The following is a 27934-nucleotide window of genomic DNA, read 5'->3' on the forward strand; positions in this document are numbered from 1 at the left end:
GCCCGGGAGGGCAGGATCTGACAGCACGGCAGTGCCCAGGACAGTGACGTGCAGCTTCAGGCACCGGCACTGCCCTGAAACTTCTCAGCTACAGCTCTGAGAGCGGCTGAAGCAAACACTGCCCCGGAGCCCAACATGGCCGCACATCACCTGGCCCTGCACGGACCCATCGCTGCTGGAATGAACGAGTGGGATCACTACAGCCCTGCCCAGGCACAGGGGCTCGGGGTCGATGTGGGCCCTGTATGGGGGAAGTCCTGGTGCTGGCGGTGCCCGGTGCCCGTCCCGGTGCTTGCTCCAGTCTCCATTCTGGTGCCCGGTGCCCGCCCCAGGACCTGATGCCTCTCGGTGCGCAGCCCGTATCCCGCGCCCATCCCAGCGCTCGCCCCGATGCTTGGCACCGCACCTACAACAGCGCTCGCTCCGGTGCCCTTCCCGTTGCCAATGCCCACCCCGGTGCAACGGGGACTGGGGGGCGGTGGCCGCGCCGGGGAGGGGCGGGTGCCGCTGGGCGTGGCCACGCCGGTGCCGGGGCCCGTGTCGGGGCTCGGGGAGCTTCTGTTTGCGGGGTGCGAAGCTGCGGGAGCTGATGCTGACGGTCGAGCCCGTCGCCGCTGGAACCATGTCCCAGCCCGAGGCGGAGCGGGCAGGCGGCGGCTCCCCGGTGGAGCCGGGGCTCCCCGGTAGAGCACCGCACCGTAACCGTAACCGGAGGCCATCGGGACGAGACTCCCGCCGCGCTTCCTCCCGCTTCAACCGGCGGAGTTCGGTGGAGCTGGAGCTGCTGGGCTACCCGGGGCCGAGCGCGGGGTCACCGCCGCCGTCGGACGCCGCGTCTCACCGGGAGCCGGAGGAGACGGAGAGCGAGGAGGTGGAGACGCGCGCCGTGGCCACTTCTCCCGACGGCCGCTTCCTGAAGTTTGACATCGAGATTGGAAGGGGCTCCTTCAAAACCGTCTATAAGGGGCTGGACACGGAGACAACAGTGGAGGTGGCGTGGTGCGAGCTGCAGGTACGAGGGCAGGGTGCTCACCTTACGGCACGGCACAGCTCGGGGTGACGCAGCCCAGGAACAGGGGCACTCAGGCAGGGGCTGCTCGGCAGGGAGCCTCGGTCCCCCCGCAGCGCACCCAGCGCTCTCCGCTGCAGCGGTGGGGCTGGGAACGTGCGGGGGGTTTGGACCCTCCGTGCGCTGCCGGTGCCCCGGGGTTCGGCTGCGCGCTCAGCCCCGCGCTCGTCGTCCCTCCCACCGTCGCACGTTGTTTTCCCGTTGCTGTGTCGCTGCCTGAGCTACGGAGCGCTCATGGGGCGCCTGCTGCCCCTGCCCGCGGCTCCAGCCCCGCTCTGGGGCAGTGGGGGAAAATCCGGGCTGGGCTGCACCCCGCTACTTTCTGTGCTCATCAGCTCACAGATCGTCATTTGGAAGCGCAGACAGGGTAGGGGAGCCGTCTCAGTGCCGGAGTTGGCTCGGAGGTGCACTTCGTTAGCTCTGGGAAGGCTCTGGAGCAAGTGCTGCAGGTAGCCGGGGGCTGGGTGCGAAAAGGTGCAGGGTACAGAACGTCCTTGCTGCACGTCAGCTGCTTGTCCTTGGTTGAAGTGGTGCCTGTGGGCACCCACATGGGTTTCTATGACGCTTCCAGGTGCTCCCCGCTAACAGCATCTGAACCTGTGGCTTCCCCATCTTCTCCTCCACTGCTCCCCAGCAGCAGGATGTGATGCTGGGCAGCTGAGCACAGCAGTCCCCTCCTGCGTGTGCTGGGAGCAGTTCTGGCTGTGGCAGTGAGGCTGCAGTAGCAGATCTTGGCAGTGGGGCTCCAGATTTCTCCTTGCAGCCCCCAGGGAGGGGCTTTGGTGAAGTCCAAAGTCTCCAACAGATTCCTGCCCCGGGGGTGGCTGCTGCAGCTGGAAGGTCCAAGTCCTTGTTTACAGAGAAAAACATGTCTTGCAAGTTTGTTGTCTTGTTCCTAAAGCCTTGGCGCGTCCGCATGGGATGGCTGCAACCCAGTAATGCAAGGAGAGATCCTTTAGATAATGGTGTGTGACTTTTGGAGGGGTGACTACAGCCTGTGAGAGGAGGATGTGGTTCTAGGCCTCAGTATTGTGAGATGGGGCAACTGCTTCAGATTCCCCAGAGCCGCTCAGTGCTCCCCTTTTGCTATGCCCATGTCTCCCTTCTAAGATCCCTGAGCTCCTGACTGTGCCCTCACCAGCACAGGAAGCCACAGCTCAGTGCTGGTGAGAGCAGCATCTCTGCTGAATGTGGCTAATAGAGGAGCCGCTCATGCCCAGCACATCCCACCTGGCTGCCTCACGTTCCTGCTGTGGGGCCATGCCCGTGTGCCCCACTGTGCCCCAACTGCAGCCATAGCAAATCCTGGAGCTGACAGCACAGCTTGGTACTCATGTGCACTGTGCTGGGCTGCATCCCCTTGCGTACCCAGCGTACCGAACCAGGGTGTCTGTGGGAGTTGGGCTGCAGTCCCCAGCACTTGTCCTGCAGCTTGGGCTGGCACCGTGTGCCAGTTACATTCAGGTGCCTGGGGATTAGAGCAGCACCCTCTGGGTGGAGCAGAGGCAGCCCCAAAACAGTCCCCTCTGCTCTTTATTCAGTGCTTCTTGTCCCCAAGTGCACATCCCGTGAGGGTCTGGCAGCACACAAGCAAACTTGTTAAAGCTTGTTTTTTCCAGCAATCATGCAAAGAATCAGACACTGTGACACAAATACAGGATTTGGAACCGCAAATAAAAATGGTTGTGGTTCTGCCCCTTTAAAAATAGCTTTGTCCCGTGTCTTTCACAGTTCTCCTTTTATTACCTTTAAAATATAAATGAACACCTAACCTCAGCCCTGAATGCAGTTCCGGTCCCAGGAGCCTCATCCAGCCTCCCAGTCTCAAATCCTGGCTCTTGTCCTGGCCCTGTCTCACCACCAGGTTGCCCAAAGCCTTTTCTCTGCCTTCCTGTAGGACCCCTTGGGGGCCTCTTTGTCCCCACTGCCCGCAGCCCTGTGCAGTGCTGTGTGTCCCTGCATCCCACAGACCTGCCATGACCTGTTGTGCTTTCCAGCTTTAGATTTGAGACTATTTCTGTTAGGTGCTGAGGGCTGGGGGAAAGGAGGAAGTGGGGAGGAAACCAGAAGCCCAGAGTGGGATTGAGCTGTAAATAAGTTGCCCATGCGTAGTTTGTCTGTGGGGACCCCTCTGGAGGGGGGAGGAGCAGCCCTATAGGGCGGGTGCTGCCATGCTGCCAGAGATCTGCTCTGGATCCTGTGCTGGTGGGAGGCTGAGAGCTGAGAGGGGAATGCTTGAAGGGGGTCGGAGGTTTGGGAATGGAGCAGGTGGTGCAGGCACCCACTAGGAGAAGAACTGGGTGCTCTTGGATTCCTGTGTGGCTGCAGGGACTGTGTCCTCAGGGCTCTGAGTGCCCAGAGCCTGTGCCATTCCCACTGAGCACCTCTACAGATGGCCCTGGGTGCTTCTCCTCCTGGTGTGACTCTCAGCTCTGCACAGTGCAGTCTTTCACTGATTGATGCTGCTGGGACCCTCTGGCTGAGGTGAGCAGCACACGATGCCACAGGCGCTGCTCCAGCTCTGCAGCTGTGCACACTAGCAGCCATCTCCTGGCCCTAGGATGAAGCTGGACTATTTCCCCAGCACTGCGCTGCCATCCCCATCGTTCTCCTCTTCCTCCTCAGAAGGTGTCTGCTAGGAAAAGACACTGTGTCCCAGGCAGACAGCTCTGCTGGCAGCCCCAGCTGTACATTGTGTGCTGCCCTGCACTGCGATCCCAGCCTGAGTGTCTCCAGTGGGACTGGGGTCATGCTGGGTACCACTCACCCTGCAGGGCAGGGCAGAGCCCTTGAGGTGCCTGTCTCCATCTTTGGAATGATCCATCACAGGCTTGAGGGAAGAGTGGGGCTCCCTTTATCTTTGCTTCAGGCTCCCTGGGGGACACGTCCACATGCCACCCTGGTCCCCCTTCACTGAATGTAGGGAGCCACATTGACAGTCCTTGAGCCCTGGCCGCAGCCTGCACAGCTGCCCCGTGGCTCCATGGGGTGCAGCCAGACCTCTGAGCTCCTTGAAGCTCTGCAGTAGGTGGTGGTGGGCTGGGGGGGCAGGGTGTGTGCTGGGCGGCTCAGGGGCCTTGGGGCGCTGTTTTCCTCTCTGGCTATGAAAGATCCCATTCATCCACTGCAGCAAGGCTCAAGTTCTCCTCTGGGCTGAGCTGGGTCCCTGAGCATGTATTAAGGAAGAGAGGGGATTATGGAGCAGCTCCAGCCCAGCCATGGGGCCAGTTATGATGCAATGAAAATATTACAAAAGCTGCTGGATGGCGGCTGGCAGCCAAAGAGCTGTGCTTGGGACAGGCAGCACCCAGCAATGGGGGCACCTCGCTAATGCTGTTGGCACTGCTGCCACCTGGGCTCCTGGGACTCTGTGCCAGCTCCTGGGCTCTGTGCTCCCTGGTCCCTTTGGCTCTGTGCAGAGTAAAGGTCATTGCACCAGGGCTGTGCTGGGGCACGGGGTGTGGGGCACGTTCGTGCTCCTTCTGCATCCCCATGTTCTGCTGTAGAGGGCCCTATAGGGTCTGCATCCTCCCTGCAGCCCTGCTCAGTGCCTGTGTCAGCTCTCTTTGGCTTCAACTTTAATTAACTCTAGCTGGAGGAACATGGAAAAACCTGGGCTGGAGCCTCCCACGCCTGCTTTCCCCAACAAAGGCCTCATTGAGGCAGGCCGGCTCCCTGCCATGAAGGTGCCTGGTGCCTGCAGCTGCTGTGCAGCAGCGGAGGGCAGGAGCTGCCCAGGACAGGGGCAGACAGGTCTGCACGAGGCAGAACAGCAGGTTGAGCACTTAGAAGTGTGGGGCTAGCAATGCCCATTCTGGTGCTGGGCACCGAGCATTGGCTATGGGTCTGGGCAGCCGGCTCAGGGTGGGTTTCACACGCAGCTCAGCACAGGGGGATCCATCCCTCCCTGGCCTGATTGATGAGGCAAGTGGCTCCGTCAGAGCCATGCACGAGGCTGAGCGCAGGGAGGGGGGTGGGATGTGACAGCTCCACAGCCCCATGTACCCCTCACTCCCTCCTGCCCCTGCAGACACGGAAGCTGTCTAAGACAGAGCGGCAGCGCTTCAGCGAGGAGGTGGAGATGCTGAAGGGGCTGCAGCATCCCAACATCGTTCGCTTCTACGACTCCTGGAAGTCATCCGTCAAAGGGCAGATCTGCATTGTGCTGGTCACTGAGTTAATGACGTCTGGCACTCTTAAGACGTGAGTGGGGGCTGATGGATCAGAGTGTGCAGGGAAGAAGAGGTGAGGGAGGGCTCTGCTGTGGAGCGATAGCCAGCACATGGGCTGGGGGGGCCCAGGGTGTCACAGGGCAGCGCTCACTCTTGGCTCCCACTGCTCTCCTGGCACTGGCATCTTGGCTTGGATTTAGCTGCATTTTCTGTGCTGCCTCTGGGAGGGGGTACAGGGAGCCCCTGGCTGCTGCGTGCTGTTTGCAGCTCAATGGTGGTGGTGGGATCATGGTCAGGCGTGGGGAACGGGGTTGTGTCAGTGTCCGTGGGGTGCTGTGGTGCCAGCCCTGCCCCCTCGCAGCTACTTGAAGAGGTTCAAGGAGATGAAGCTGAAAGTGCTGCAGCGCTGGAGCCGCCAGATCCTCAAAGGGCTGCACTTCCTACACACTCGCTCACCCCCCATCATCCACCGTGACCTCAAGTGTGACAACATCTTCATCACCGGCCCCACCGGCTCTGTCAAGATCGGGGACCTGGGGCTGGCCACGCTTAAACGTGCCTCCTTTGCCAAGAGTGTGATAGGTGGGATGGGGTCATGGGGGGTGTGGAGGTGTGTGTGGGGACAGGCGCATCATTGTCCATGCTGTGTGCTCCCAGGAACCCCAGAGTTCATGGCCCCCGAGATGTATGAGGAGAAATATGATGAATCCGTTGATGTATATGCCTTTGGGATGTGCATGCTGGAGATGGCCACCTCGGAATACCCCTACTCAGAGTGCCAGAACGCTGCCCAGATCTATCGCAAGGTCACCTCAGTGAGTGCCTCAGGGCTGGAGGAAGGGGTGGTGTGGTGGGAGCTGCTGGACCGCGCTGCTCCAGAAGTATTCCACTCAGCAGGTTATGCAAGAAGCTAAAATTAGACTGGGAGCTGAGAAGGTGCTCAGCTCCATGAGCTTTGCCAGGGCCAGCAGAGGGTAGGGACGCCCATGTGCCTCACCCCGTGCGCTCATAGGGTGGAACGGAGCTGCTTGGCTGTTCTGTCCCCAGGGCATCGTGGCTGCCCCGGCTGGACCCAGCCAGCTTCTGCCTTCTGGGCTGGAGCCCTGTGCTGGATCCTGCTGCCGAGCAGGTTCTGGCCCCACAGGGCACTGTCTTAGGGTCACCAGGGCACCCTGCAGCTTCCTGATGGGTGCTGTCTGCCTCTGCCCAGGGCCTGAAGCCCAGCAGCTTCTACAAAGTGAAGGTACCTGAGCTGAAGGAGATCATTGAGGGCTGCATTCGCATGGATAAGGATGAAAGGTGGGAGAGACCAGGAGAGGACACGGTGCTGCAGAGCCCTGCCTTGAATGTCTGCAACCCTGTGTGCATCCACACATGGTCCCTCTGCCCTGTCCCTTGCTGCCATCCAGAGCAATGGGCTGTGTCCTCACACTGAGCAGCGTTTTCCCCCAGATACACCATCCAGGACCTGCTGGAGCACTCCTTCTTCCAGGAGGACACGGGGGTGCATGTGGAGCTGGCTGAGGAAGATGATGGCATCAAGTCAGGGCTCAAGCTGTGGCTGCGGATGGATGACACAAAGAAGCTGCATGGCAAGTACAAGGACAACAATGCCATCGAGTTTCTCTTCGAGCTCTACAAGGATGTGGCAGAGGAGGTGGCCCAGGAAATGGTGGGTGCTGCGAGGTGGAGGGGGTGGGACACCGTTGGGGTCCCTGCGGGCTGATACCGCTCCACTCCTGTGCAGGTGGTCCTGGGCTTTGTCTGCGAGGCTGACTACAAGCTGGTGGCGAAGGCGGTGCGGGACCGTGTGGTCGCCATCAAGCGCAAGCGGGAGAAACTGAAGCGTGCTCAGGATGTGTTGCCACAGGCTGAGCTGGGGCAGGCGCCGGGTGTCTTGAAGCTGTTGGAGGACCTCAAGTCCCCACTGGCACCAGGTGTCCCTGCACCTGCCCCAGCCACCACCGGCTCCAGGGACTCTGTTTTCAGCAGCACCTTCCCACCAGAGCCTGAGGAACCTGAGGCTGATCAGCACTTCGTGTACCGGCACACGAGCTACTCCTCGGCCACCTGTATGTAGGCACAGAGAAGTGGGCATGGGGCTCTCCCGCTCCTCTAGCCACACCTATGCATCCCACCCCAAGGCTGTTCACTAAAGGGGAGCTGAGAGCTGGGAAGAGGGTCTCCAGGTCTGGCCACGCTCACGTTTGTGCTTGTTTGCAGCCGACTGCGAAACAGATGGCTACTTGAGCTCCTCTGGCTTCCTCGACTCCCTGGATGTGTCTCATCACAGTGCTTCAATGGGGACTCCCACTAGCCCCCCACCCATCCGCCCCACACGTTGCTTCCCCACGGTGAGCCCATAATGCTGGAAGGGTCAGGGTGGCAGTGGTGGTGGCTCTGGTTCACAGCATCCCTTCCCCACAGAGCATCGCAGTGCAGCTACCCACTGAGCGCCTGCCCACAGCCAGTGGCTTCTCTTCTCCAGTGGACAGGTAAGCACTGGGATCCTGGGCTGGAGCTGCCTAGGAAGGGGGCTGCAGTTGGGAACAGCCACATTCATGTACCTGGGCATCCTGCAGCTATGCCTCGGATGTGGCATCGGGCATGAGCGACGGCTACGAGGGGCTCTCTGCCGGCGAGCAGAGCACCAAGCTGCCAGCCAAGCGGGCAGTGGGGAGGCTGCAGCGGCGCCGAGCTCGGTCCCGGCTGCGCATCACCAATGTGAGTGCCATGGTGTCAGGGTAAATGCGTCCCCACTGCCTCTGCTGAGCCTTCATGTGCATGCAGATCTCTGACAAGAACGATCGGGTGGTGGAGTGCCAGCTGCAGACCTACAACAACAAGATGGTGACATTCAAGTTCGACCTGGATGGGGACAACCCAGAGGAAATTGCAGCTGTCATGGTGAGTGTAGGACTTGAATAAGAGTGGGGAGAGGGCAGCCGTGGCACTGAGCATCACCGCGCTGCCCCACCAGGTCCACAATGAGTTCATCCTTAAGTCGGAGCAGGACAGCTTCATCCACCGCATTCAGGACATCATCCATCGCGTGGAGACTCTGCTGCGCAAGGATGGGCAGAGTGCGCCCGAGCTGCCCGAGAGCCCCGAGGCTGAGCGTGACACCAGCCGTCCCGTGAGTGCCCGGCCCCGGCCCCCTGCGCTGGGACCCCGAGTGTGGCTGCAGGTTGCCCGGTGCCGGGGCATATGCTGCGGCTGCTGAATCTTTCCAGCCCTGGCAGGAGAAGCCCTGCAGCTCCGGGTCGTGGTGCAGTCTACATGACAGAGCTGGGGCTCTGATCCCCACTTGCAGTGGGGATGGGTTGGGGACCGATCTTGATTTGGTTCAGCTTGTTCCAGCGCTGAGCTCAGCTTCTCTTTCCCCAGCAGGCAGAGCTGCAGCTGCAGGAGCTCTCGCAGTCCATCTCCTCCTCCTCACTCAGTGGTACATCCTCACCTCTGTGTGAGCTCTTCCTGCACCCCTGGCTGAGCCAGGAGGGCTCTAGGAGGCCTGTCCTAGACGCCTAAGTGAGCTTTTGCACTGCAGACCCGGGATGCACCAGCCCCAGCACCTGGCTCCAATCACCCGTCCCGCCAGTACCGAGCAGCTCCCCATTGGAGAGTGACCTTTCCAGCCCTGCAGAACCACTGCTAGGCTCCCCCACAGGTACCAGGCCTGGCAGGGTGACACTCAGCTCTTTCTCTACCCAGAGCTCCCAGCCGTAGCCCTGCCAGCTGCAGCACTTTTGCCAGACTTGCAGTGGCACGGTGCTCAGGGCTGCTCCTGATGCTTCTCTTTCCTGCAGGCTCAACACAGCCATGGCCCCTCATCTCATCAGCTCCATCCTGGATGACAGCACCACCGGTGCTCCTACAGTCAGCCCCAGGCTCCTCAGGGATGTCTGTTCCCCCTGCCCTGCCGGTCCCCTTATCCCCCATCCCCAGTGGGCCCAGCAGTCCCGTGAGCCCCCCTGTGACCAGCACATCCTGGTCCCCAACCACTCCCCTCCTGTCCCTTGCCAATGTCTTTTCCCTGGCAGTGATGAGCGTGGCACACACGCTACTGCCTGCTGTCTCCTCCATTGCCAGCTCAGGTGGGCACCTCTACCCTCCACCGCTGCCTCGGCCACAGAATCTCATCCTTGGGCCCCCACGCTTTGTTTACCCTGACCCTGCCAGTATGGCAAAACCCTCCCCGTCTCGCAGCGGGCCTCCGGGGGCTGATGTCCCTGCTGTGGGGGGGCCCGTGCCATTCTCTCCTCCAGCAGCAGTTCCTGTGTGCCCCACGGGGAGTCCCTTGACGATGCCAAGCTCAGTCGTGCCAGAGAGCCCTGAGGGCAGCACAGTGAGTGTGGGGCTCTACGGAGCTGTTTGACTTGGGGCTTAATGTTTGTGGGCTGGGTGGGTGATGGGATGCAGAGCTCTGCAGCATGGGGATGCTCCAGCACAGAGACTGTCCTGAGGATGTGGGGAGGGCTGAGCAGGCCAAAGGTCGCAGCTGTGGGAGCAAAAGCAGAGGTATTGTGGTGGCGTGGTGCCAGCATGTGGGTGCCTGCAGGTGCCGCTTGTCCCTCTGAAGCCCAGCCACCCACTTATCATCTCAGAGTCGCCAGCACCCAGTGTGACCAAGGCCCAGCTGTCACCCATCAATGAAGGTGAGGTAGGAAAGGACCGTACCCACAGGGGCACAGCAGCATCCTTGGCATCCCACTCACCCCAGGCCCCATGGATTTCCCCCAGAAGCCAAGCCCCAGATCCTGGGCCGCTTCCAGGTGACGCCATCCAAGGAGCCAGCTGTCACATCCCCAGTGCTGGGCAGCAGCAAAAGCGAGCAGCATGGCACAGAGTTGGTGGTAGGCAGCTCCCTGCTGCCCACCACCTCTGGCACAGGGAGCAGCACTAGCAACAACTCTGAGTCAGAACAGGAGACGGCAGTGCAGAACCCTGAGGAGGCGCTGGCTGAGGAGGGGACAGTGGTGCCGGCAGAGAGTGACCGGGAGGGCCCTGGGGAGGAGAGCGCTCCGCAGACTGTGCTGAGCCAGGTGTGGCTGAGCTCCTCCCGCAGCTTGTCCTACGTGAGCAGCGATGACACCGAGAGCGAGGATGAGGAGATCTGGGAGGAGCTGCAGACCCTGCGTCAAAAGTGAGCAGCCCCATAGCGAGCTCGTGGCTTTCTGTGCCCTCCAGGGGTGGGGGGCTGTGCCCATGAAGGATCCTTGCCCAGGCAGAAGGATGATGTCCTTTTCCAGGGCACTGCACATACATCAGACTCAGCTCCCATTCTCTTCTCAAGGCACTTGGCTGAAGTACAGCTGCTGCAGAGCACCCAAAAGAAAGAGATTGAGGAGCTGTACCTGCGGATGGGGAAGCAGCCCCCGCTGGGCATCGTCTCCCCTGCTGCCATGCTCTCCAGCCGCCAGCGCCGCCTTTCCAAGGGCAGTTTCAACCCCTCCCGCCGCAACAGCCTGCAGCGCCTGGAGTTGGTGCAGCCCCCAGGTACCGGCCCCAGCGCTACCTGCAGCTCCCAGCCTGGATGGGGCTCCCAGCACTGAGTGTGTGAGGCACAGCTCAGTGCAACCTCTCACGACTGAACTGTCCCAGCAGGAATCATGCGCCGGAATTCACTGAGTGGCAGCAGCACAGGCTCCCAGGAGCAGCGGCTGAGCAAGGGCGTGACTTTTGCAGACGATTTCAGCTGGATGGTAAGGGGCAGGGGGCTCTTAACAGCCCTGTGGCACTCCCAGCGTGACCCAGCTCACCAGCATCTCTCTCCCACAGTAACCAGCTGGCAAGGAGTCACTTCATGAACTACCTCAATCGTGTGCCTGCAGCCCCGCAGGGGTGAGAGTCTCTGCATTGTGTGGAAGGATGGTGGGCACCCCCTCGGGAAGCCTGGCCCTTTGCATTTCTGCACCCTATCAAAACTCTACGCTGCTGGCACCTGCTGCTTCTGCACCACAAAGGGGAGGCCTGTCTCCACACCTGTCCCACATGCTCTTGCCTGCACGTGTCCCAGCTCTGTCTCATCCCAGCAGCACGCAGCTGCTTGAGCTTGGCCCCAGAAGCAGGATGGATGAGTGCTGACAGTGCTCATAGCATCACCCTGTTGCACTTTACTCCTGGCTCCCAGATCAGAACCAAACACCCCTTGCATCCCGTTCACTGTCCTCCAGCCCTGCTTCAGCCCATGCCCACACCCCGTGCCCACCTCACAGCTTCACCTCCAGCTGCTGTCCATGGCTCAAAGTGCCACTTTCCTCTTGTAAACTGCTCTGCAGCCAGGACCAAAGCTGGCTCCAAAGCAGGATGATGCCACCCTCAGCCCCCCAAAACGACAGCTCTGTCTGGCGGGTGCGCTTTGTTACAAACTGATGTCTAGAAAATGTTTTCATAAATACAGGTTAAATACCAAGTGTATCTGTCTGTCTGTGCAGTCAGGGTTCGTGCAAATCTGAGTCGGTGATAAAACAAAAATGGAAAACCTCCCCTACGTCTGCAAGTGTCCAGGGGCTGTGAGACCCCACGTTGGGTTCTGGTCACCAGGTGATGTAGCAGCGAGCACCGACCAGCTCTAGACGTGTTTATTGTGGGAAGGCAGCAGGGGCCCAACCCCACTGAGCGCGTGTCCCAGCCAGGACCCGCTGTGGGTGACCCAGGACGCAGGGCCCCGCCTGCAGGTGCCCCGGCGCCGTAACGAGCTGCGGGGCCGCGCGGTCCTTGCGGTTCTCGGCCGCACTCGGGTCCCCTCGAGGCCGTCACCGGGCCGGGCCGTGCTCAGCTCGGGGCGCTTTTCTGCCGCTCCCAGGCTCGTGCCCGCGCCGCCACCGCCTCCTGCTCCAGCTCGTCCAGGAACTGCTCCTGGGACACGGAGTAGAAGGTGAACCCGTCTGTGAGAGCCGTTAAGGGACACAACGACACAGCGACACAACAGCACAACACAACAACAACACAACACAACACAACACAACACAACGACACAACGCGGCCCGCTCAGCCCGGCCCCGCCTGCAGGATACAGATCCCCGCGGTGATCGCGCCGATGCCGAGCGCCAGTAACACGTTGCGGCTGCGGAGCCGGCGCTGCAGGACGCGCTGCCGCTGGGCGCGCTCCACCTGCGCCATGAAGCGGCGCTGCTCGGGGCTCAGCCCCGGCTCCCGCTCCGGGTCGATGCGCCGCGCAAACGCCGCCTCCTCCACCGGCTCCCGCGGCGCCGCCATCTTTCCTACCGCTACTTCCGGCAGCGCAGTGACGTCACATCCGTCCGGAAAGCGGACCAATCAGAACGGAGCGCGGGACGGCGGCGGTCTGAGGAGGAGCGTCGAGTGATTGGGAGCCGCGATTAGGGTCGGGGTCAGGGTCAGGGTCAGGGTCAGAGTCAGGGTCAGGGTCAGGGTTAAGGTTAAGGTTATTAGGGTTAGGGTTAAGGTTAAGGTTAAGGTTAAGGTTGGGGTTATTAGGGTTGGGGTTAGGGTTAGGGTTAAGGTTGGGGTTGGGGTTAGGAGCCGTGGGAGGGTGGGGACGGCCCGGCAGGACGCTCTTGGTGTCTCTGGGCGGAGGTGGGGGTGTGTTTCCCCAGCCCATCGCTCAGCCCCCACCCGCTGCTCTGCGTCTTCTGGCCCCGGGCGTTGTGAGGACTTACCGCCGGTACCGCAGCCCTCGTTGCTCCAGACGTCCATTGTTAATGGTGTCCCGGGTGCCGGCAGCGTCCCGGTTCTCCAGCCCCGACCCGCTGTTCGGGGATGTTGCCCCTGAGATCATCGAGGACACGTTGATCCACCTGGCCATGGAGAACGAGCAGCACCTCAGCGTGTTGCACGGCCCCGCGGGCTGCTGCAGGGAGCCGCAAACTGTGGGTGAGGAGCTGCCAGCCACCGCCTGTCCTGGGGCAGGGAGCTGCTCTATGGCTGCTCTATGGCTGCTCTATGGCTGCCCTATGGCTGCCCTATGGCTGCCCTATGGCTGCTCTATGGCTGCCCTATGGCTGCTCTATGGCTGCCCTATGGCTGCCCTATGGCTGCTCTATGGCTGCTGGGTGAAGTTAGTTGCAATTTGGTGTTTTTTGTTTTGTTTTGTCTTTTCTTGCAGAGTTTATATTCCTTCTGTCTGAAAAATGGCATCTGGACCAACCAGCAAAGTATCAAGCAGTGGAGCTACTTGAAAGGTAATAGCATACCAAGTACTTCTCATCTCTAATGTGACTGATGCCATGCACACACTGCCAGTCATTCAAGTTATATATATACACATATATATATTTTCATCTGAAGCTTTCTCTTTTGAATGGTCAATTCAGATCCATAGCTATACACATATTCTGTATGCACAGAACTGTTTGTCTTCTTTTTTCCTTAGTAGAACTGTTTTTTGTAGGTTTATGATCAAGCAAATAGAACAAATCTGTACGTCCCCCCGGCAGAATATCACAAGTGATGAACAAGGCAGAAGCCAGAACTCTCTGCAAGAACAGATCTATGACACATTTGTCCTACGACTCGTGTCATGCATTCAGCTTGCGAGCAAACTTTCCTTACACTACAATGTAAGCTATATGAGCCTTTTCCTTTTATATTTTCAGTACTGTAGAAAGTATATAACCTCCCTAAGCAATACATTGTCTGAGGCCTTAAGTCTCCTGTATTTAGGGCAGATTAATTGTAACTCATACTGTAAAAATGTGTCAGGAAAGGTCAGTACAGGTCAGGAAGAAAGTACAGGCAGCTGGGAATCCCATCCTGTGGCTGTCTGAATGCAGAGAGCTATAGAGTGCTTGTCTGGGGACTGTATGTGGGTATAGACAACCTAAGGGAAAGTTTCTCATGCCAGCTTAAAAGGCATGTTAGACAGCTGTGGGAGCATGCAGTATCAACACCACAACTGTTTGTGCTTAAAGTTAATGGGAGGAGTGAAGCAATAAGAACACTGTATTGTGTTCTTAACAAGTGCCCTATTCCGTTTCCTTTTTTCCCCTCTTAGGCAGTTAACAGTGACACAGCTGTAAGATTTCTGCAATCCTTAAAATACTCATACACTAAACAAGAGTTGCTTGAGTCAGAGCTTGCTGTTCTAGAAACTCTGCAGTTCCAGATCAATGTGTCAACTCCGCTGGCTTACATTGAATTACTCCTAGAGGTTTTAGGTAAGAGCATTATTAGGAGAAAATGATAAGGAATTTTAAGAGTAAGAAAGCTACTGCAGTACAGCTATCTGAAACAAAATGTGCCATGTTATGTACCTTTTCATGCTATGAAGGCATGGGAAACTTCTCAGAGTTGACCTTTCAGATGAGAACTTGTCCACAGTGGAATCTGTGGGGTGTTGTCTGACAGCCAGTCCTGCCCCATTCGATAAAAGGTTGTTTTGAATTTCAGGAGTGTAATGACACTGACTGAGAGGGCCCTGTAGCATTCAGAAACAAGGGGCAGTTGCCACAAAATATCTGCATTCTTCACTTGCAGTAACTAATGCTTCTTTCTAATCGGATTTATTGATCCCAAATGTTTGTGTAATTGTGTGTGATCTCTACATCAGGACATAATGGCTGCTTACTTCCTGCAAAACCGCTGCATCAGATGTGTGTACAACTACTAGACTTCTTCTATCTTAAGAGAGATACCATCTATGACACGTTACTGAATATTGCCATTGAGAATCTGACACCAAGTGAACTGCAGATGTAAGTGGCTTAATTAAAACCTTGCAAAAGTGTATTACTATAATTCTCATTATACTGTTTTTTTGGATGTCTGTTTTTAAATATCTTAACTTGGGGGGCTTTCAACGTTGTCAATGAAGCATAAATACCAGTTCAAAACAATGTTTCACCACATTTGCTTTAGAGGCAAGCTAGGGAAGTGCTTAACTTCCCTAGCTTTATTAATGTTAATGAACATTAAAAGTATCAAGCTTTATTTGGACTGAGTGACTATGCAAACTAAAGTGTCTGTAGGCTGTACAAAGATTATGGCTGTTCTCAAACTAGCATTGTTTTACAACATTAGATGCTTTTACTTGTGCAGAGCAAAGTTCTTGATGGTAAAGGAAGATTTAATGCTCCTGGCAGTTGGAATCATCAGCACGAGTGCTTTCATCCTAAACCCTGAGCACTGGAAGAAGGTATGGTCATTTCCAAACAAATTAGCTCTTTGTGTGGGGAAAAAAGTGAAGGTTATTTATACATTTAAGCACAGCTCAGAGGCCAGGAGTGAGATGAAAGTGACATCCTTTGGTTTATTAGCTGGAAGTGTGCATGAAAAAACCCATCCTTTGCTCTGACATACAGAGCAATTCTAAAGTCAAAACCACAGGGCTTGGAGTTTATGGAGCATTATTTTTCTTTGATTTGGGGTTCGGCTGAGAAGTAGCTCTGTAAATTAATGTATTTTAGGCACTGTAAATAAGTATTTTTTTAATTTATTTTCCCCCCCCTAAGGTTGTGGAGCATTTAAACTGTATAACTGGCATTACTTCACAAAGTATCTCAGAATTCTCATATGCAGTACTGAAACACATCATTGGCAGCACCACTCCAAAGCAGCACCACAGGAGGTAGGAGAAAAATTCTAGAGAACAGAATTATGCCTTTTGAATAGAGCTATCCTCTGGATCTATTAGTTTGTTAGTAGCAAACAGTTACTCTTTTGATAGTATTTCACCTCCCATGATACTACACAGGGCACCCAAATTGATTTTCTTTTGGTTCTGAATATCCCATGTGTTCTGTAATATTTCATATGTTAGTTTAAATTAGAGAAGCTCATTCTTCCAGGCTATGCACCAGCGGCGTGAAGAGAGGTACACAGGAACAAAGCAGTGCTTAGCAATACCTTTATCAGTTCCAAAAGCTTTATTGTAAGAGCTACATTTAACATACTGAATATGTTTTGTTTGAAAACTGTAAGGAGTCTTGATTTGAAAAAGCATGAATGTGAATGTTATTCAGCTCGGTAATCTGTATTGCTACAAGTTCACAACCCCAGTTATTACAAACCGGGCTGTATTTCTCTTTGCTGCTTGTTTAAAAACTAATTGTTTCAGACAGCTTGCTGCAGCCAGGCTGCTTGTCACTGTGCTCCCTCTTTGTCAGTGGTCAGAGGCTTGTTTGCACTTGCCTTTAGCAAGGCAGCTGGCTGAGCAGTGTTGCAGAAAGAAAAACTCTCACCTATTCTGAAAGCTGCATGCAGTTGTCATGGCAGCAGGTGCAGTAAGCTGTGTAAGTGCTAAGGGATGCTTGTGTTGTGACCAGCGTGTGCTACATGAGAGCACTCAGGGTAGAACGGTGTGTTTTATTACTGGTGTTACTCAGGGCACCTCTGTGCAATAACAGGCTGCAGCAGGTATTACAAACAGGTGATATCATTGTAGCTAACAGTATTTTACACAGTTTCAAACCCTTATAAAGTTCAATGGCTAAAAGAAATGTCAGTATGACTTAGAAAATATTTTATTTTAAGCTGCAGTTCTTTTTCAGTGACCAAACAGACCTTCCATGCGTTTTTCCACATTGTCCCCCATTAGAAACATTTCACTTTTCTGACCCCTGTGTTTTGTTAAGCTGTAACAGTAGTATCAAACTTGCTGGCATTGTGAAGTTTGACAGTAACTCGTACACATATCCATGAACACCCAAAATACCAGTTTAATGTCTATTCAGTAGCCGATTTCTTTAGATTCAGTTCAGCTCAATTATATAACTTTACATATTGCTTTTCTACATACTACTTGTAATAATTTTTTGTTAATTTTTTAAATAAAGTGTCTTGTGGATTTTTGGTATTGTAAACATTTTGTACTGGTTAGTATTCAGAGACTTCTTAATTTGAGTTTCTCCAATAAAATGCAGATGCCAGGACAAATTCTTGACATGGTTACTTGTTGTAGAATTGGGATGAGACCCAGGCAAGACCCCACTTCAGATTAGTTAACATGAATTTTAGTGCTTTTGTCCATTGCTCCTCAGAGTTAAATTGTGTTTTAATAGAGTAAGAACCACCACTGCCACCTGTATCTTCAATCTTTCCCTTCTCCACGTCCATCCTGTATCACACACAAAGAGTATTAAGAAGTTACTAGAGCAAGCACTTCATTTCAATGTGATGTTAAGTAGTGAACTTTAAATCTGATACTCATTCCTAGTACGTAAGTTTGTTTTTAAAAGAAACGTAGCAAGCCTCAGATTTCCACACCTAGGAGCTAGTTTTAAATCTCAGACTTAGAGTGAAGTTGATAATCCTGCACACTACAAAGAACACCAGATGATCTCCAAAAGACAGGACTGCAAAGCAAGCAGTGCTGCAGGCAGGTCCAGAGGTCAGCTAACAGTGCTGAGTGGTAATTTGATGCTACACAGCAACACTTACCTATAAGGCAAACAAAACCGAGTTTCACCCTTTTCCACTTCCTCCTTAAACTGCTGCACACAGTCCAAGAAAGCCACCATCGCATGATCAAATTTATTGTCCCAGAAGAACCTCAGGCCTCCAGAACAGTACAAGGGTAACTCCTGGGGGAAAGAAAAAATTCAGGCACTTTAAGTGCTCCACTTTAGATGTTGTTGTTGCAAATCTTTAGTCTGTGTGAGGCTCAGGTTTAGGATGCTTAACAGTACTTTGTTGCATGTAACAGGTGTGATTTGTTTTGTGCTAAGTGTGCTATGTGAGTGTTAGTGGTTATCATGAGAAGATCTGGGTTCCTTATCACCAAGAACCCTCCCAAAACACATTAACTTCCTCTGACCAGCTGCTCTGTGGAATGCAAGAGTCCTGCATTTCTTAATGCCCCTGGATGGCAGAGTCAGTGGCTTGATAGGATATGGAGTGAGATGCTATGTGCTGAAACCAGGATAGCCAGTTCTCCTATACCATAAATTCATAGAGCTATACTCTCAAGAGCAGACTTAGTCTTGTGTGTCCTTCAGTATGAGCAGGGATCTGAGATGTTTACGGTCTATTTTCTGCAACTTGTGCTGGATTCCTTACCTTCGATTTGTCCGTGAGGGACTCTAAATACGAGTGGTTGCCATACGGTACAAGACGGTATCTGAAAGGACACACAGCTCATGGGCAGGTGAATCTAAAAGTCTTTATCCAGGTCATAAGTGAAACATGTATTATATTGCATGTACCTTTGAAACTTCAGGCCCATTTTGTTAGCAAGGGCATGCAGTAACAGCACAGTCTGCCCCCAGGCTGCATTGATCTCATTCCATTCTACAGGAACACTGGGGAGACGGCCAAGTCTGAAGTTATTTATTGTGCCAAACTGACCACTGTGCCTGTGATAAGAGGAATTATAAATAAACGCACTGGGGCAGGAACAGCCTTTAGCATGCTAACCAAACAAGGGCCACCTCCAAACGGCTACAGAATGCACGCTACCCGTCATGCAGAATGAGGGTTTAAGGACCCTGGTTTAAAAGTATACGTAAACACCAACAATGTTTTGCTTTCTATAAAGGAGTTCTTTTGGGAAAACAAAACCAGGTGAGCTCCAAGCTCTTTGAAGCCTGACAGAAACATGGCTAGCACAATAGCTGCCAGCTGGTTAACATGGTTAGCTAAGAGCTGTTTTGCAGCTCCTCACACGTATCTGCAAAGTGCGGCAAATCTTTGAGATGCCACTAGTGGGAGGTGGGTCCATTTTCTGCACTACAACTTGACTAGCACCTCTTCTGTCAAATGCAGTGTTTATTTAAATGGTTCTGTATTGCAGGATCTTAGCAATCTGAAGCAATATTCCAGCGTCTACGTTACCAGATGTGGAAAGTTGCATTGAACACATTAGTTTTCTTTAATTTATCCAGTTGCATCTGAGCATAACGCATTTGGTTCTCCACACTTTTCAGTTCATCGTCTAGCTCCAGCTGCTGTCTCTTAAATTCACAGTATTCTTTCTGATACCTTAAATAAAATCAAGACAAGAAATGCTAGGTACAAGGCTCCTACAGGAAACGATGTAAGTGCTCACATCATATACTAGAATTTTTTTTGGCTTGTCCAGCTTCAGTTTTGCAAAGAACAAGCCATGTGCATTTGGGCATTAGTTACAGGTTCGTACACTTTATCATGTCATTCATGTGCCAGCAGTTCACTCACTGAGCTTCCTCCTGCTCCAGTCGCTCTGCCTCTGCCCTGACTCTCTCATAGTCTTCAGCCACAACCTTGCGGTTCTTCTCAACATCTTCCAGCTCCTGAATCAGTCGCTCTTCTTCCAGTGCCAGTTCTTTCAGTTCTGTTTGCAGTTTCTCCTTATCATCCTCGTTCATTTTTTCCAGTATCTCCAGACATCTCCTGGTAGGACAGTTAGATGGTTATCAGAATGGAGATCCTGAAAAGGCCCTGTGCCAATAGCTTGTGGTTCTATGGCAGGCCCTGCACGCGAGCAGAAGTATAAACATGAACTCCAGACTTAAAGTACATTGGGCATATCTCTTATTAACCACTACTTTGATCTTGCACCATGAGTCAGGAGCGCAGACACAGCAGTGCAGTGGAACAAGGTGGCGATGGAGGATCTGCCACTGCCTGTGAATAACTGCAAAGTACGTGGATCTCACAGTGAGTGCTGCCACACGGGCACCTTGGGCAGGTGGTGTCTGTCACTCCAGTGAGGTCACAGACTTCAGTCTGAGAAGCTGCATATCACAGCACCCTCAGAAGTAAGCGCTTCATCTCACTCAAACCAAGTGCTAAAGACCGGAGCTTCCATTACTGACTACAGAAAGCAAGATCAGTCTATTCCTTCCCTGGCTTCCCACCTAAATCAACTAATTTCCTGACGAACTCCAGATTACTCACTTGTAGTTCTGGCATTCATTCTCTGTGATATTAAGCTGTGTGTCCAGCTGGTCTAGCAGAGTATCTGTGCACTCCTCACACAGGGGGTGATCCACATCTGTCTGCCCAGACATGATATCAAAGAGATCCCCGGTAACCTGGGGGAGAAGCTGGCCATTAGTTCAAGCAAAGCTGCAGGCAGCTGCCAGCTGCTTCCCAACAGATGGGCTGCGACTCTGCATTTGACAAAGTATCTTAAGAGATTAAATCTCAGTTAAAAATAAGCCAGTTATGATCACTTAATTATTCACCCCAAAAACATTTGAAGGCCGGTGCCATGACAAAGTTTGCACTTCGACCCTGCACAGCACCTAGAAAGACTAATGCTATAGTCACAGAGCCATGGAATCATTTAGGTTGAATGGAACCTCTAAGGTTATCAAGTCTAAAGTACTGGAGTTTACCTGCCCATGTACAAACTTGCCTTCAGCCTCCTGCTGAGGTTCTCCATGGTGCCTCCATCCGAAGCCTCCCCGATCAGCGTGAAGCTGTTGGCGCTTTCTGTCGACATCATTCTTGGAAAGAATTGTACCGAGAATTGAGTGCAGAGGGGAACAGGCTGCAGCAGCCTGAGATGTGGGGCAGCTCTCAGGGGGAAGAACACAGACAACACACCCGAGTAACGGCAGAGCGGACAGCAGCTAAAGGAGCTCTACGGGGCTGTTTGTGTTAAATCACAACTCATTAAGTCTCCTCGGTATTTTTATGGGGCTTCAAAGCGCCGCTCCTGGCGCGTTCCAGAGCCCACGGGAACCTGTCCGGGCTCCAAAGGGCCCGGCACGATTCGAGGCGCACAGCACCTGGATGTGCCCGTGGGCTCCGTACCTGGCGGGTGGGATGAACCTCCTGGACACGCCGTCCTGCCGCCCCTCGGTGAACGCGTCCTGCAGGGAACGCCCCGCCGTTACCGGGCGCTGCCGTTACCGGGCGCTGCCGTTACCGGCCCCGCGGTGCGGCCCCCCCTCCCCGTACCTCGCTCAGGGCAGTTTCCTCCTGCGCATCCCCGGGCCGTGCGGGTGCAGCGCTCAGCAGCGGCGCTACGGGAGAAACGCGGTCAGTGCCCGGTACCGCCCGGTACCACCCGGTACCGCCCGGTACCGCCCGGCCCGCCGTGGCCGTACCGGTGAGCTCCTGGATGGTGAGCCGGTCCAGGATCTTGAAGGACGTGTCGAGTTTCAGCGGCTGGCTGCAGCGCTGGCACACGAAGCTGACCTGCGTGGTGCAGGCTGCCGCCCGCCCGCCCTCCATGCCGCCCCGCTCCGCTCAGCCCCAGCCCCGCTCCGCCGCCATCGCAGTGGCCGGACGTGACGCACGGCCCGGCAGGGTCCTGGCAGGGGTGTATCAGCCCCAGTGGCGGCCATTTTCTTTCCCACGTTCCCGTCTATTTCCTTCCTGTCAGCTGCCAGGACCCGGCGGCGCGGTCAGGCGGGGAGCGGGAGAGCTGTGATTGGTGGGCGCGCTCCGTGACCTCACTTCCGGCGGCGGCGGAGCCGGTGTCGGTGCAGCGGTGGGCGGCAGGCGCGGCCCGTGGCACGGCGAGACCCGCGTTGGCACCGGGATGGCCTCGCTGCTCAAGGTGGACCCGGAGGTGAAGCTCAAGGTGCGCTGCTGCTCTCGGCCCCTTCACGGCTCCTCGGTGCTGCCGGCCCAACCCGCGGTGTCTGCCGGGGCCTCGGGCCGGGCCCGGTTCCTCTCTGTGGCCGCCCGGCCGTTTCTCCGCTCCTCCCTATCGCGGCCCGTCCCGCCCCGCGGATCCTCCGTCCGGTGGGAGCCGCTCGCCGGGCCCGGCGGGGCCGCGCGGCGCCGCTTCCGCCCGGTGTGTTCGTTGTGTTCATTGTGTTCATTGCGTTCATTATGTTCATTGCGTTCATTGTGCTCATTGTGTTCATTGCGTTCGTTCCTCCCCGAAGCTCCGCGCCCCGTGGCCCCGCGTTGCGCTGTTTGTTCCGGGCTCCTCGCGCTGCGCCGCCCTTTGCAGCTCGGCCCGCGTGTCCGGCCGCTCCTCGTCCATCCCGGGGCCTCCCCGTTCTCTGCAGCCCCCACCGGAGCCAGGAGCTCCCCGGGCTTTGTGCCGGGCTCCGTCATTGCGGGACGCGGCGCTCGGCGGGTTTTGAGCTGGGGAATTTCTTCGGGCTGTCTCTGAACTGTCGCTTTGTTCCTGCTGCAGGTTGACTCCTTCAGAGAGCGGATCACGAGCGAGGTGAGTATCTGAGAGGAGGGAGGGAGCTCGGCGCAGCCTTGTGACAGTTGGCTGCAGTTTTAGCACCTTCTGTAACATCAGCAGTGTTGGCAGCTCTCTTTAGTCGTTGCGATGAGGTTATACAGCCTCGTGGCTGCATTTTTCCCTCTGGCTTTGTGTGGAGTTTGTTGGGAGGCAGAACTGACGTGCCCTGCTGTTTCCTGGCTTTGGACGGTCAGTTTTCCAGGTGTTGTTGTTTGCTCATGATTTATTCATGGCATCGTTTCACTTCATGTCTCTTTTTCCCTCTTATCAGGCTGAAGATCTGGTGGCGAACTTTTTCCCAAAGAAGCTGTTAGAACTTGATGGGTTCCTGAAAGTAAGACATGTGTTATCCTGTTTTCTGTTTTATTTTCAGATTGTGTGCTGGAAAATGATGTGACTGGTTCAGATCCTTCCTATGCATTTATTTTGTGTATGTCCCCATAACGCAGAGAAGGGAAGCAGTGGCTTTGTTGCTTGTATGTACTGAAATGCTGCTGGCTCTAGAGGGAGTGATTCCTTTTTCTGTTTTCTTCATGTGATCGACACATTTGCTATTCTTACATATTCAGTAGCTTTGGGCTGTCCTTGATGCTATGGGACTCCAGCGTGCCCAGCACTGCAGACAGACAATAGCTTTGATCATAATCTAGAGCTGGTACTCTGTGCTCAGGCAGAGGGCGGTCTTGCTACAGTCCTGTTATTGCTGAATATTTTTTTGTATTCATTTTTTTTTTGTGGTTGAATGAGGAGGAGATGTAAAACTTTTGTCGTCTTGTTGTGCTTGCTGTGACAGAAGTTGTTATTTCATAATTAAATCACATGTATGCATTATTTTCCAGGAGCCCATCCTGAATATTCATGATCTCACTCAGATCCATTCAGACATGAACCTCCCAGTGCCTGACCCAATTCTTCTCACAAACAGCCATGATGGACTGGATGGGGTAAGTTTACTCTCTTGGTCGAGCTCTCTGCTTCTGGTAATTAAAACTGCATGGCCTGTTCTGTGTTGGATTAGGATATTCTTAGTTAACAACAGCCTCCCAAAGGCTTTCAGGAATTGGTCTCCCGATCTTGGGAAGTCTGCTGGAGGGTAATGCTGTCCTTCACAGTGGTCCTTTGTTTTTAAAGACGGATGGTTAGAAACCAGGAGAGTAGCAGAGGCTCTGATGTTATCCTTACTTCCTCTGCAACAGTTTTATAGCTTGCGACTAGTTTGTGAGTAAAACATTTTGTATATTTTAGCCAAATATGAAAAAGAGGAAGCTGGAAGACCGTGAAGAGACCTTTCAGGGTAAGAGTCCCCGAGTCTCTTTGTTGCTGCCTGCCCCTTGAACCGTGCCTTAAGAGAATGAGTTGACTTCAGTCCCGCTTGCCCTGTCCTGACAGCATCTGCTGCTTACGCAGACCTGTCCCTGCAGCCTCAGAGCCTGACCTACAGATATTCTCTTGTGGAGGAGTCAGGTTCCAGCTCTTGGAAGTAGCAGGATTTGGATTTCTCTGATCGACATAAGTAGTAGTTGCTTAGGCTTAGCCTGCTGACAGGAGCAGCTGGCCTCCCTGTGGATCAGTTCTAAAAGCTTTTTACATCTGGAGGAAGACCTCAAGCTTTGGATTAAGCTGAGGCAGAATCATTTCTTACACGTGTGTCAGGAAAATCCTTGTACCTAGGCTCAGCAGGCTGGAGCTCTCCAGTTCTCATCTAAGCTCTGTATTTTCTGTCTTCTTTCCTCTGTGGCAATCATGGCTATCCCATGCCCAATTTCCCCCTTCCTCACAGGTTAGCTGTATCCTGGCTCAGTGTCCACTGCTAGCCTTTGTAGGAGACATAATGCTCAGGTGGACATTTGGTCTGATCTTCTGGTGTACCTGTTCCCACGTGGGGCTGATGTATTTGTCTTCTTTGCCACTGTAGGTACCAAAGTATTTGTGATGCCCAATGGGATGCTGAAGAGCAACCAGCAGCTGGTGGACATCATTGAGAAAGTGAAACCAGAGATCAGGCTGCTTATCGAGAAGTGTAATACGGTGGGTGTGGGCCACAGCCCTGAGTTCTGGAGCAGATGGGGGCACTAGAATACTTTTGCTCCTTTGCTTGTGTGAAGGTTCTCTGAGAAAAGGAGCAGGTTCCTCTGTATTTTATAAATGACAGTGGTATGAATCCTGTAAAAATCTTGACAGTGATCTATATAGTGATCTTTCTATTGCAGGTCAAAATGTGGGTGCAACTTCTAATTCCCAGGATAGAAGATGGAAACAACTTTGGTGTTTCTATTCAGGTAAGATATTGTTGGCTATGTTGTGGTCTTGTATTATAGTGTGTTATCTTGCATTTTGATATCTGATGTAGTAAATTAGTTTGTTTCTCATCAGACTGTTGCTGTTTTCTTTTAAGGCCCATCTCTCTACCCTTCTCCCCTTTTTTCCCTTTTCCCTTTCCCAGGGTGTGGGTCTGTGTGTACTGCTGCCCTGCTAGTTACGGAACCGGGCTGAACCAGCCTGTAAACCACTGACAGGCTGTATGCCCTACTGTGGCAGGGAACTATGCCCCCAAGAGCATGTACCTTTAGGTTTCTTCCAAATCATTTGATGGTATCCAATGTCTGCAGTGGTGGAGTTGGTTTAGGTTTTAAGATCCAAATCTAAGCTTGACATGGAACTGCTACGACCTGGTACTTCTAGAGCGGCGATGGGCAGTTTCAGTATCATGAAAAGGCTTCCTTTGCAGGAGGAAACAGTTGCTGAACTTCGAACTGTGGAGAGTGAGGCAGCATCCTATCTGGACCAGATTTCTAGGTATGAAGGAACAGAGCCCTTTCTGGGAGTGCTGCTGGGAAAAGGAACCTTTTGGGGAAGGTCCTCCAGCTTTGCTGGGGCAGATTGTGCCTGGAAGAATCTTGGTACTGTTTGTCTGATTTGTAGTCTCCATTTTCCTAACAGATATTATATCACAAGAGCCAAGTTGGTTTCCAAAATAGCTAAATACCCTCATGTGGTAAGTAAATGGGGAAGTGGTGCTTTACAGTTTACATGCTGTTGCTTTCTGGGACTCTTCAGGCTACTTCATCACTGTCTTAATTTTGAGCTAGGGGCCCTGTGGGAAAAGGGGGGGCTATATAAGAATATGCAGAATATCTTCATTAGAGAAGAGGAAACTGAAAGGGGGGATTCCTTTGTAAAAGGTAGGACCTTCAGTTGATACCATGTATCAAGCACACCTGAGCTCAGGCCTCTTAGCCATGCATCTGTTTTCTGCAGGAGGACTACCGGCGCACAGTGACAGAGATTGATGAGAAGGAGTATATTAGTCTGCGCCTGATCATTTCAGAGCTGAGGAATCAATATGTAAGTGAAAAAACAGAGCTCTCACTGGCTCCCCACATAATAGAAAGAGTCCTTTTGATCCTTCTACTGCTCTCCTCTTTCCCTATGATTACAGCTAGTCCTGGAGAGAAGCCTATCTTTTCCCCAGTCTGCTTTGGCTCTAACAAGAGCTAAGTGTTTATTGGCTCCCCACCATCTCCCAGAGATGTGGATGTTTCCAACTTGAGTATTCATGGGAGCTGAGTGCAAAATATTCAGTACACTGCTCTAGGAGCGCTGCTGCAATCCTAAATTCTTCAGGCAGTACAGACCATTCTTTTGATGTCTTCTCTTTTTTGTATTGCACACATTAGCTTCTCTAAAGTGTTGCGGAAGAAAGCACTTATTTTAAGCAGAAATGTGATTGCAGGCAGGGGTTGAAAGTAGTACCAGGATGAGCTGTGAAACTGTTCAAGTCAGTGGTTGTGAAACCTGAATGCTAAGTGACATCCCCCCTTCATTTCTGAGTTGTGTTCTCCCTTTTTGCAGGTCACTTTGCATGACATGATCCTTAAAAACATTGAGAAGATCAAGAGGCCTCGGAGCAGCAATGCTGAGACCCTTTATTAAGTGTCAACGTTTGAACTTGAGAACTGTTCAGTCAACTAAAGACCGTCATTGCCTTGGTTTGTTACATGACTATCGAGATGGGAAACTGGCTGGAAATAGTTTTGCATTCTTAGTTAAAATCTAAAGAAATTATCACCTAGTTTTGTGATTGGTTTTATTCAGGTCTCAGGAGCTCTCCCTCCCTCTAGTATATCTGGTAAAGAAAAAGGCCTTGCTGCTTTGGGATGCCCTAGAGGCTACTGCAGAGTGAGAGCAGAGCGCCAGCCAGGCAGGAACATTCCTTCATGCCTTTCTTCCTACCTGAGTAGGAGCTACAGTAGAGATCAGGCCCTTGTCTTGTCCCATCTCTTGGCTGGAGACTTCTCTGTGGTCTCTGTGAATGGGGCAGACCATCTTCAGCTCAAGACTAAGCCTGGATGGTGGTGCAGTGGCTGAAAGCCAGCTCTCTTCACTGCTGGCTGCAGCTGAGCCCCTCTGCCTATGCTCTGCACTGACTTATTTGCAAAGACAGAGGATCCTGCCCCTTCTGGGTTGGTGGCCACAGCCACGTTGCAGTGCCACTGAGAGGCCTGTAATCGTTTTGTGGCTTTTTTGACTCAGTAGAGCGTGGCCCATCTGTCTCTGCCTTGGTTCTGAGCGGGTCAATGCAGAGCTGAAGGTTGTGCTTGTCACTAGGGCTGATTGCTGTACTGGCTGGTTGTGAGCGCATATGGCTTCTGCTCCAGTCTGCAAATTGACTAGAGCCACTTTCTTGGTTAAAACCAACTTCATGGGAGTCTTCATGCCTCCTTGGTATGAGCTGCTTTTGCCCAGGCTGAGAAAGGAGGAGCCAGAGGTGTGATGCTAAACTCCTGATAGCTTCCATGTGTGGTCAGACTGCAACCTGCTTTCTCCTGGCAGTGCTTCCTGCTGTCCAGGCGCAGCAGGCCAGCTGTGACAATAGTGCTTGGGGTGAGGATGGCCAATTCCTACCTGGTACCGTTGCAAACCTTGTATTCTTTCCCCTGCAAAAGAGCACCCTTGTGTGCCTATTGACTCCTCTAAGCTGCTGGAACATTTCATGGTCCATTACAAACCCCTTTGGAAATGATTGGTTGTGTTGCGTCAGTTTTTGTGTGTGGGAAGTGATCCCATAATGCTGCAGGCTCCAAATTTTTTATTTATAATATTTCTACTTAAGTCCCATATTCAGGGAATGTTAAATCATTTATTTCTGGAACCTCACTGTTTCCCAGGTCTTGTTGTTACACCCATATATTCTTATTGTGCAGTAGCCTTAATAGTTGTGTTAACTTCATTGTAACAACAGTGACAAATGGAATGAAATTTCTCTCCTTTTTTTTTTTTTTTAAAACTATTTTTTTTCTGCTTCCACCTCTAAGAGCCATGTTGTCTCTTGCTGGTTTCCTAGGGATTTCCCCAGAGTGTGGAGGGCCACCAGCCCTTGCTGTAGACTCTTCTGTTGTTGTTTGTAGTAAGTCAACTCTTAGTCTTCCCGCTAATAAATATTCTGTAACAAACCAACTGCGTTGTAGCTGCTGTCCTGGAGCAGCACTCCCCCTTGTGTTTCTTTGTATTGATTTATTTTAATTTGTTGAGCTCTCCTTGCCAGATGAAAGTATGTAAACTTTTACCATGTCAAGAAATTAAAATAAGGTACTTTGAATTCTTTTAAGACAGCCCCTTGTCTGTGATACTGAGCTC

The 27934-nt window shown here is 53.3% G+C and overlaps 5 protein-coding genes across 7 annotated transcripts; 3 read left to right on the forward strand and 2 right to left on the reverse strand.

The window, feature by feature from the left end:
• Window positions 1–589: 589 nt before the first annotated feature.
• WNK4 (WNK lysine deficient protein kinase 4) lies at window positions 590–11658 on the forward strand. Its single transcript, XM_015886001.2, has 20 exons — window positions 590–1012; window positions 5100–5272; window positions 5603–5823; window positions 5899–6056; window positions 6452–6540; window positions 6694–6913; window positions 6989–7313; window positions 7465–7595; window positions 7669–7736; window positions 7824–7965; window positions 8032–8148; window positions 8222–8377; window positions 8629–8686; window positions 8789–8908; window positions 9048–9586; window positions 9800–9896; window positions 9982–10384; window positions 10535–10737; window positions 10846–10943; window positions 11020–11658. The coding sequence occupies exons 1-20, from the start codon at window positions 590–592 to the stop codon at window positions 11020–11022; spliced, it is 3744 nt and encodes a 1247-aa protein (XP_015741487.1). The 3' UTR covers window positions 11023–11658.
• Window positions 11659–11790: 132 nt separating this feature from the next.
• LOC107325312 (cytochrome c oxidase assembly factor 3 homolog, mitochondrial) lies at window positions 11791–12499 on the reverse strand. Its single transcript, XM_015886028.2, has 2 exons — window positions 12258–12499; window positions 11791–12128 (listed from the first exon to the last, which is right to left on the reverse strand). The coding sequence occupies exons 1-2, from the start codon at window positions 12457–12459 to the stop codon at window positions 12016–12018; spliced, it is 315 nt and encodes a 104-aa protein (XP_015741514.1). The 5' UTR covers window positions 12460–12499; the 3' UTR covers window positions 11791–12015.
• Window positions 12500–12724: 225 nt separating this feature from the next.
• CNTD1 (cyclin N-terminal domain containing 1) lies at window positions 12725–16612 on the forward strand. Its single transcript, XM_015886021.2, has 7 exons — window positions 12725–13095; window positions 13328–13403; window positions 13613–13781; window positions 14216–14378; window positions 14771–14915; window positions 15259–15355; window positions 15672–16612. Exons 1-7 carry the CDS (start codon window positions 12924–12926, stop codon window positions 15789–15791), a joined length of 942 nt encoding a protein of 313 aa, XP_015741507.1. The 5' UTR covers window positions 12725–12923; the 3' UTR covers window positions 15792–16612.
• Window positions 16067–21386, reverse strand: BECN1 (beclin 1). Of its 3 annotated transcripts, none has more exons than XM_015886012.2 (11): window positions 21195–21384; window positions 21046–21110; window positions 20899–20957; window positions 20498–20642; window positions 20035–20171; window positions 19333–19527; window positions 18991–19137; window positions 18363–18512; window positions 18217–18277; window positions 17599–17741; window positions 16067–17275 (listed from the first exon to the last, which is right to left on the reverse strand). In XM_015886012.2, exons 1-11 carry the CDS (start codon window positions 21319–21321, stop codon window positions 17107–17109), a joined length of 1398 nt encoding a protein of 465 aa, XP_015741498.1. In that variant the 5' UTR covers window positions 21322–21384; the 3' UTR covers window positions 16067–17106. The 3 variants fall into 3 exon arrangements, with proteins under 3 accessions (XP_015741498.1, XP_015741499.1, XP_032296816.1); XM_015886013.2 differs by having other exon boundaries at window positions 20498–20588; window positions 21195–21383; XM_032440925.1 differs by lacking the exon at window positions 18991–19137 and having other exon boundaries at window positions 21195–21386.
• A 63-nt stretch (window positions 21387–21449) lies between these two features.
• PSME3 (proteasome activator subunit 3) lies at window positions 21450–27905 on the forward strand. The gene is made up of 11 exons (XM_015886022.1): window positions 21450–21673; window positions 22241–22273; window positions 22569–22631; window positions 23137–23241; window positions 23543–23591; window positions 24213–24325; window positions 24508–24576; window positions 25026–25093; window positions 25238–25292; window positions 25556–25642; window positions 26150–27905. Exons 1-11 carry the CDS (start codon window positions 21632–21634, stop codon window positions 26228–26230), a joined length of 765 nt encoding a protein of 254 aa, XP_015741508.1. The 5' UTR covers window positions 21450–21631; the 3' UTR covers window positions 26231–27905.
• The last annotated feature ends 29 nt before the right edge of the window (window positions 27906–27934 follow it).

The sequence above is a fragment of the Coturnix japonica genome, chromosome 27, assembly GCF_001577835.2.
Source record: "Coturnix japonica isolate 7356 chromosome 27, Coturnix japonica 2.1, whole genome shotgun sequence".
Lineage (NCBI taxonomy): Eukaryota > Metazoa > Chordata > Aves > Galliformes > Phasianidae > Coturnix > Coturnix japonica.

Coding starts and splice junctions, on each gene's coding strand:
- WNK4 (XM_015886001.2), top strand. CDS start 590: ATGCTGACGGTCGAGCCCGTCGCCGCTGGAACCATGTCCCAGCCCGAG. Junction 7,737..7,823: donor TTCTCTTCTCCAGTGGACAG/GTAAGCACTGGG, acceptor GGCATCCTGCAG/CTATGCCTCGGATGTGGCAT. Junction 10,385..10,534: donor CTGCAGACCCTGCGTCAAAA/GTGAGCAGCCCC, acceptor TCTCTTCTCAAG/GCACTTGGCTGAAGTACAGC.
- LOC107325312 (XM_015886028.2), bottom strand. CDS start 12,459: ATGGCGGCGCCGCGGGAGCCGGTGGAGGAGGCGGCGTTTGCGCGGCGC. Junction 12,129..12,257: donor CGCGATCACCGCGGGGATCT/GTATCCTGCAGG, acceptor CGGCTCTCACAG/ACGGGTTCACCTTCTACTCC.
- CNTD1 (XM_015886021.2), top strand. CDS start 12,924: ATGGTGTCCCGGGTGCCGGCAGCGTCCCGGTTCTCCAGCCCCGACCCG. Junction 13,096..13,327: donor CAGGGAGCCGCAAACTGTGG/GTGAGGAGCTGC, acceptor CTTTTCTTGCAG/AGTTTATATTCCTTCTGTCT. Junction 13,782..14,215: donor AACTTTCCTTACACTACAAT/GTAAGCTATATG, acceptor TTCCCCTCTTAG/GCAGTTAACAGTGACACAGC.
- BECN1 (XM_015886012.2), bottom strand. CDS start 21,321: ATGGAGGGCGGGCGGGCGGCAGCCTGCACCACGCAGGTCAGCTTCGTG. Junction 20,643..20,898: donor AGGTTCATCCCACCCGCCAG/GTACGGAGCCCA, acceptor CCCACATCTCAG/GCTGCTGCAGCCTGTTCCCC. Junction 18,513..18,990: donor AATGCAACTTTCCACATCTG/GTAACGTAGACG, acceptor CTCTTATCACAG/GCACAGTGGTCAGTTTGGCA.
- PSME3 (XM_015886022.1), top strand. CDS start 21,632: ATGGCCTCGCTGCTCAAGGTGGACCCGGAGGTGAAGCTCAAG. Junction 22,274..22,568: donor GAGAGCGGATCACGAGCGAG/GTGAGTATCTGA, acceptor CCCTCTTATCAG/GCTGAAGATCTGGTGGCGAA. Junction 25,643..26,149: donor CAGAGCTGAGGAATCAATAT/GTAAGTGAAAAA, acceptor CCCTTTTTGCAG/GTCACTTTGCATGACATGAT.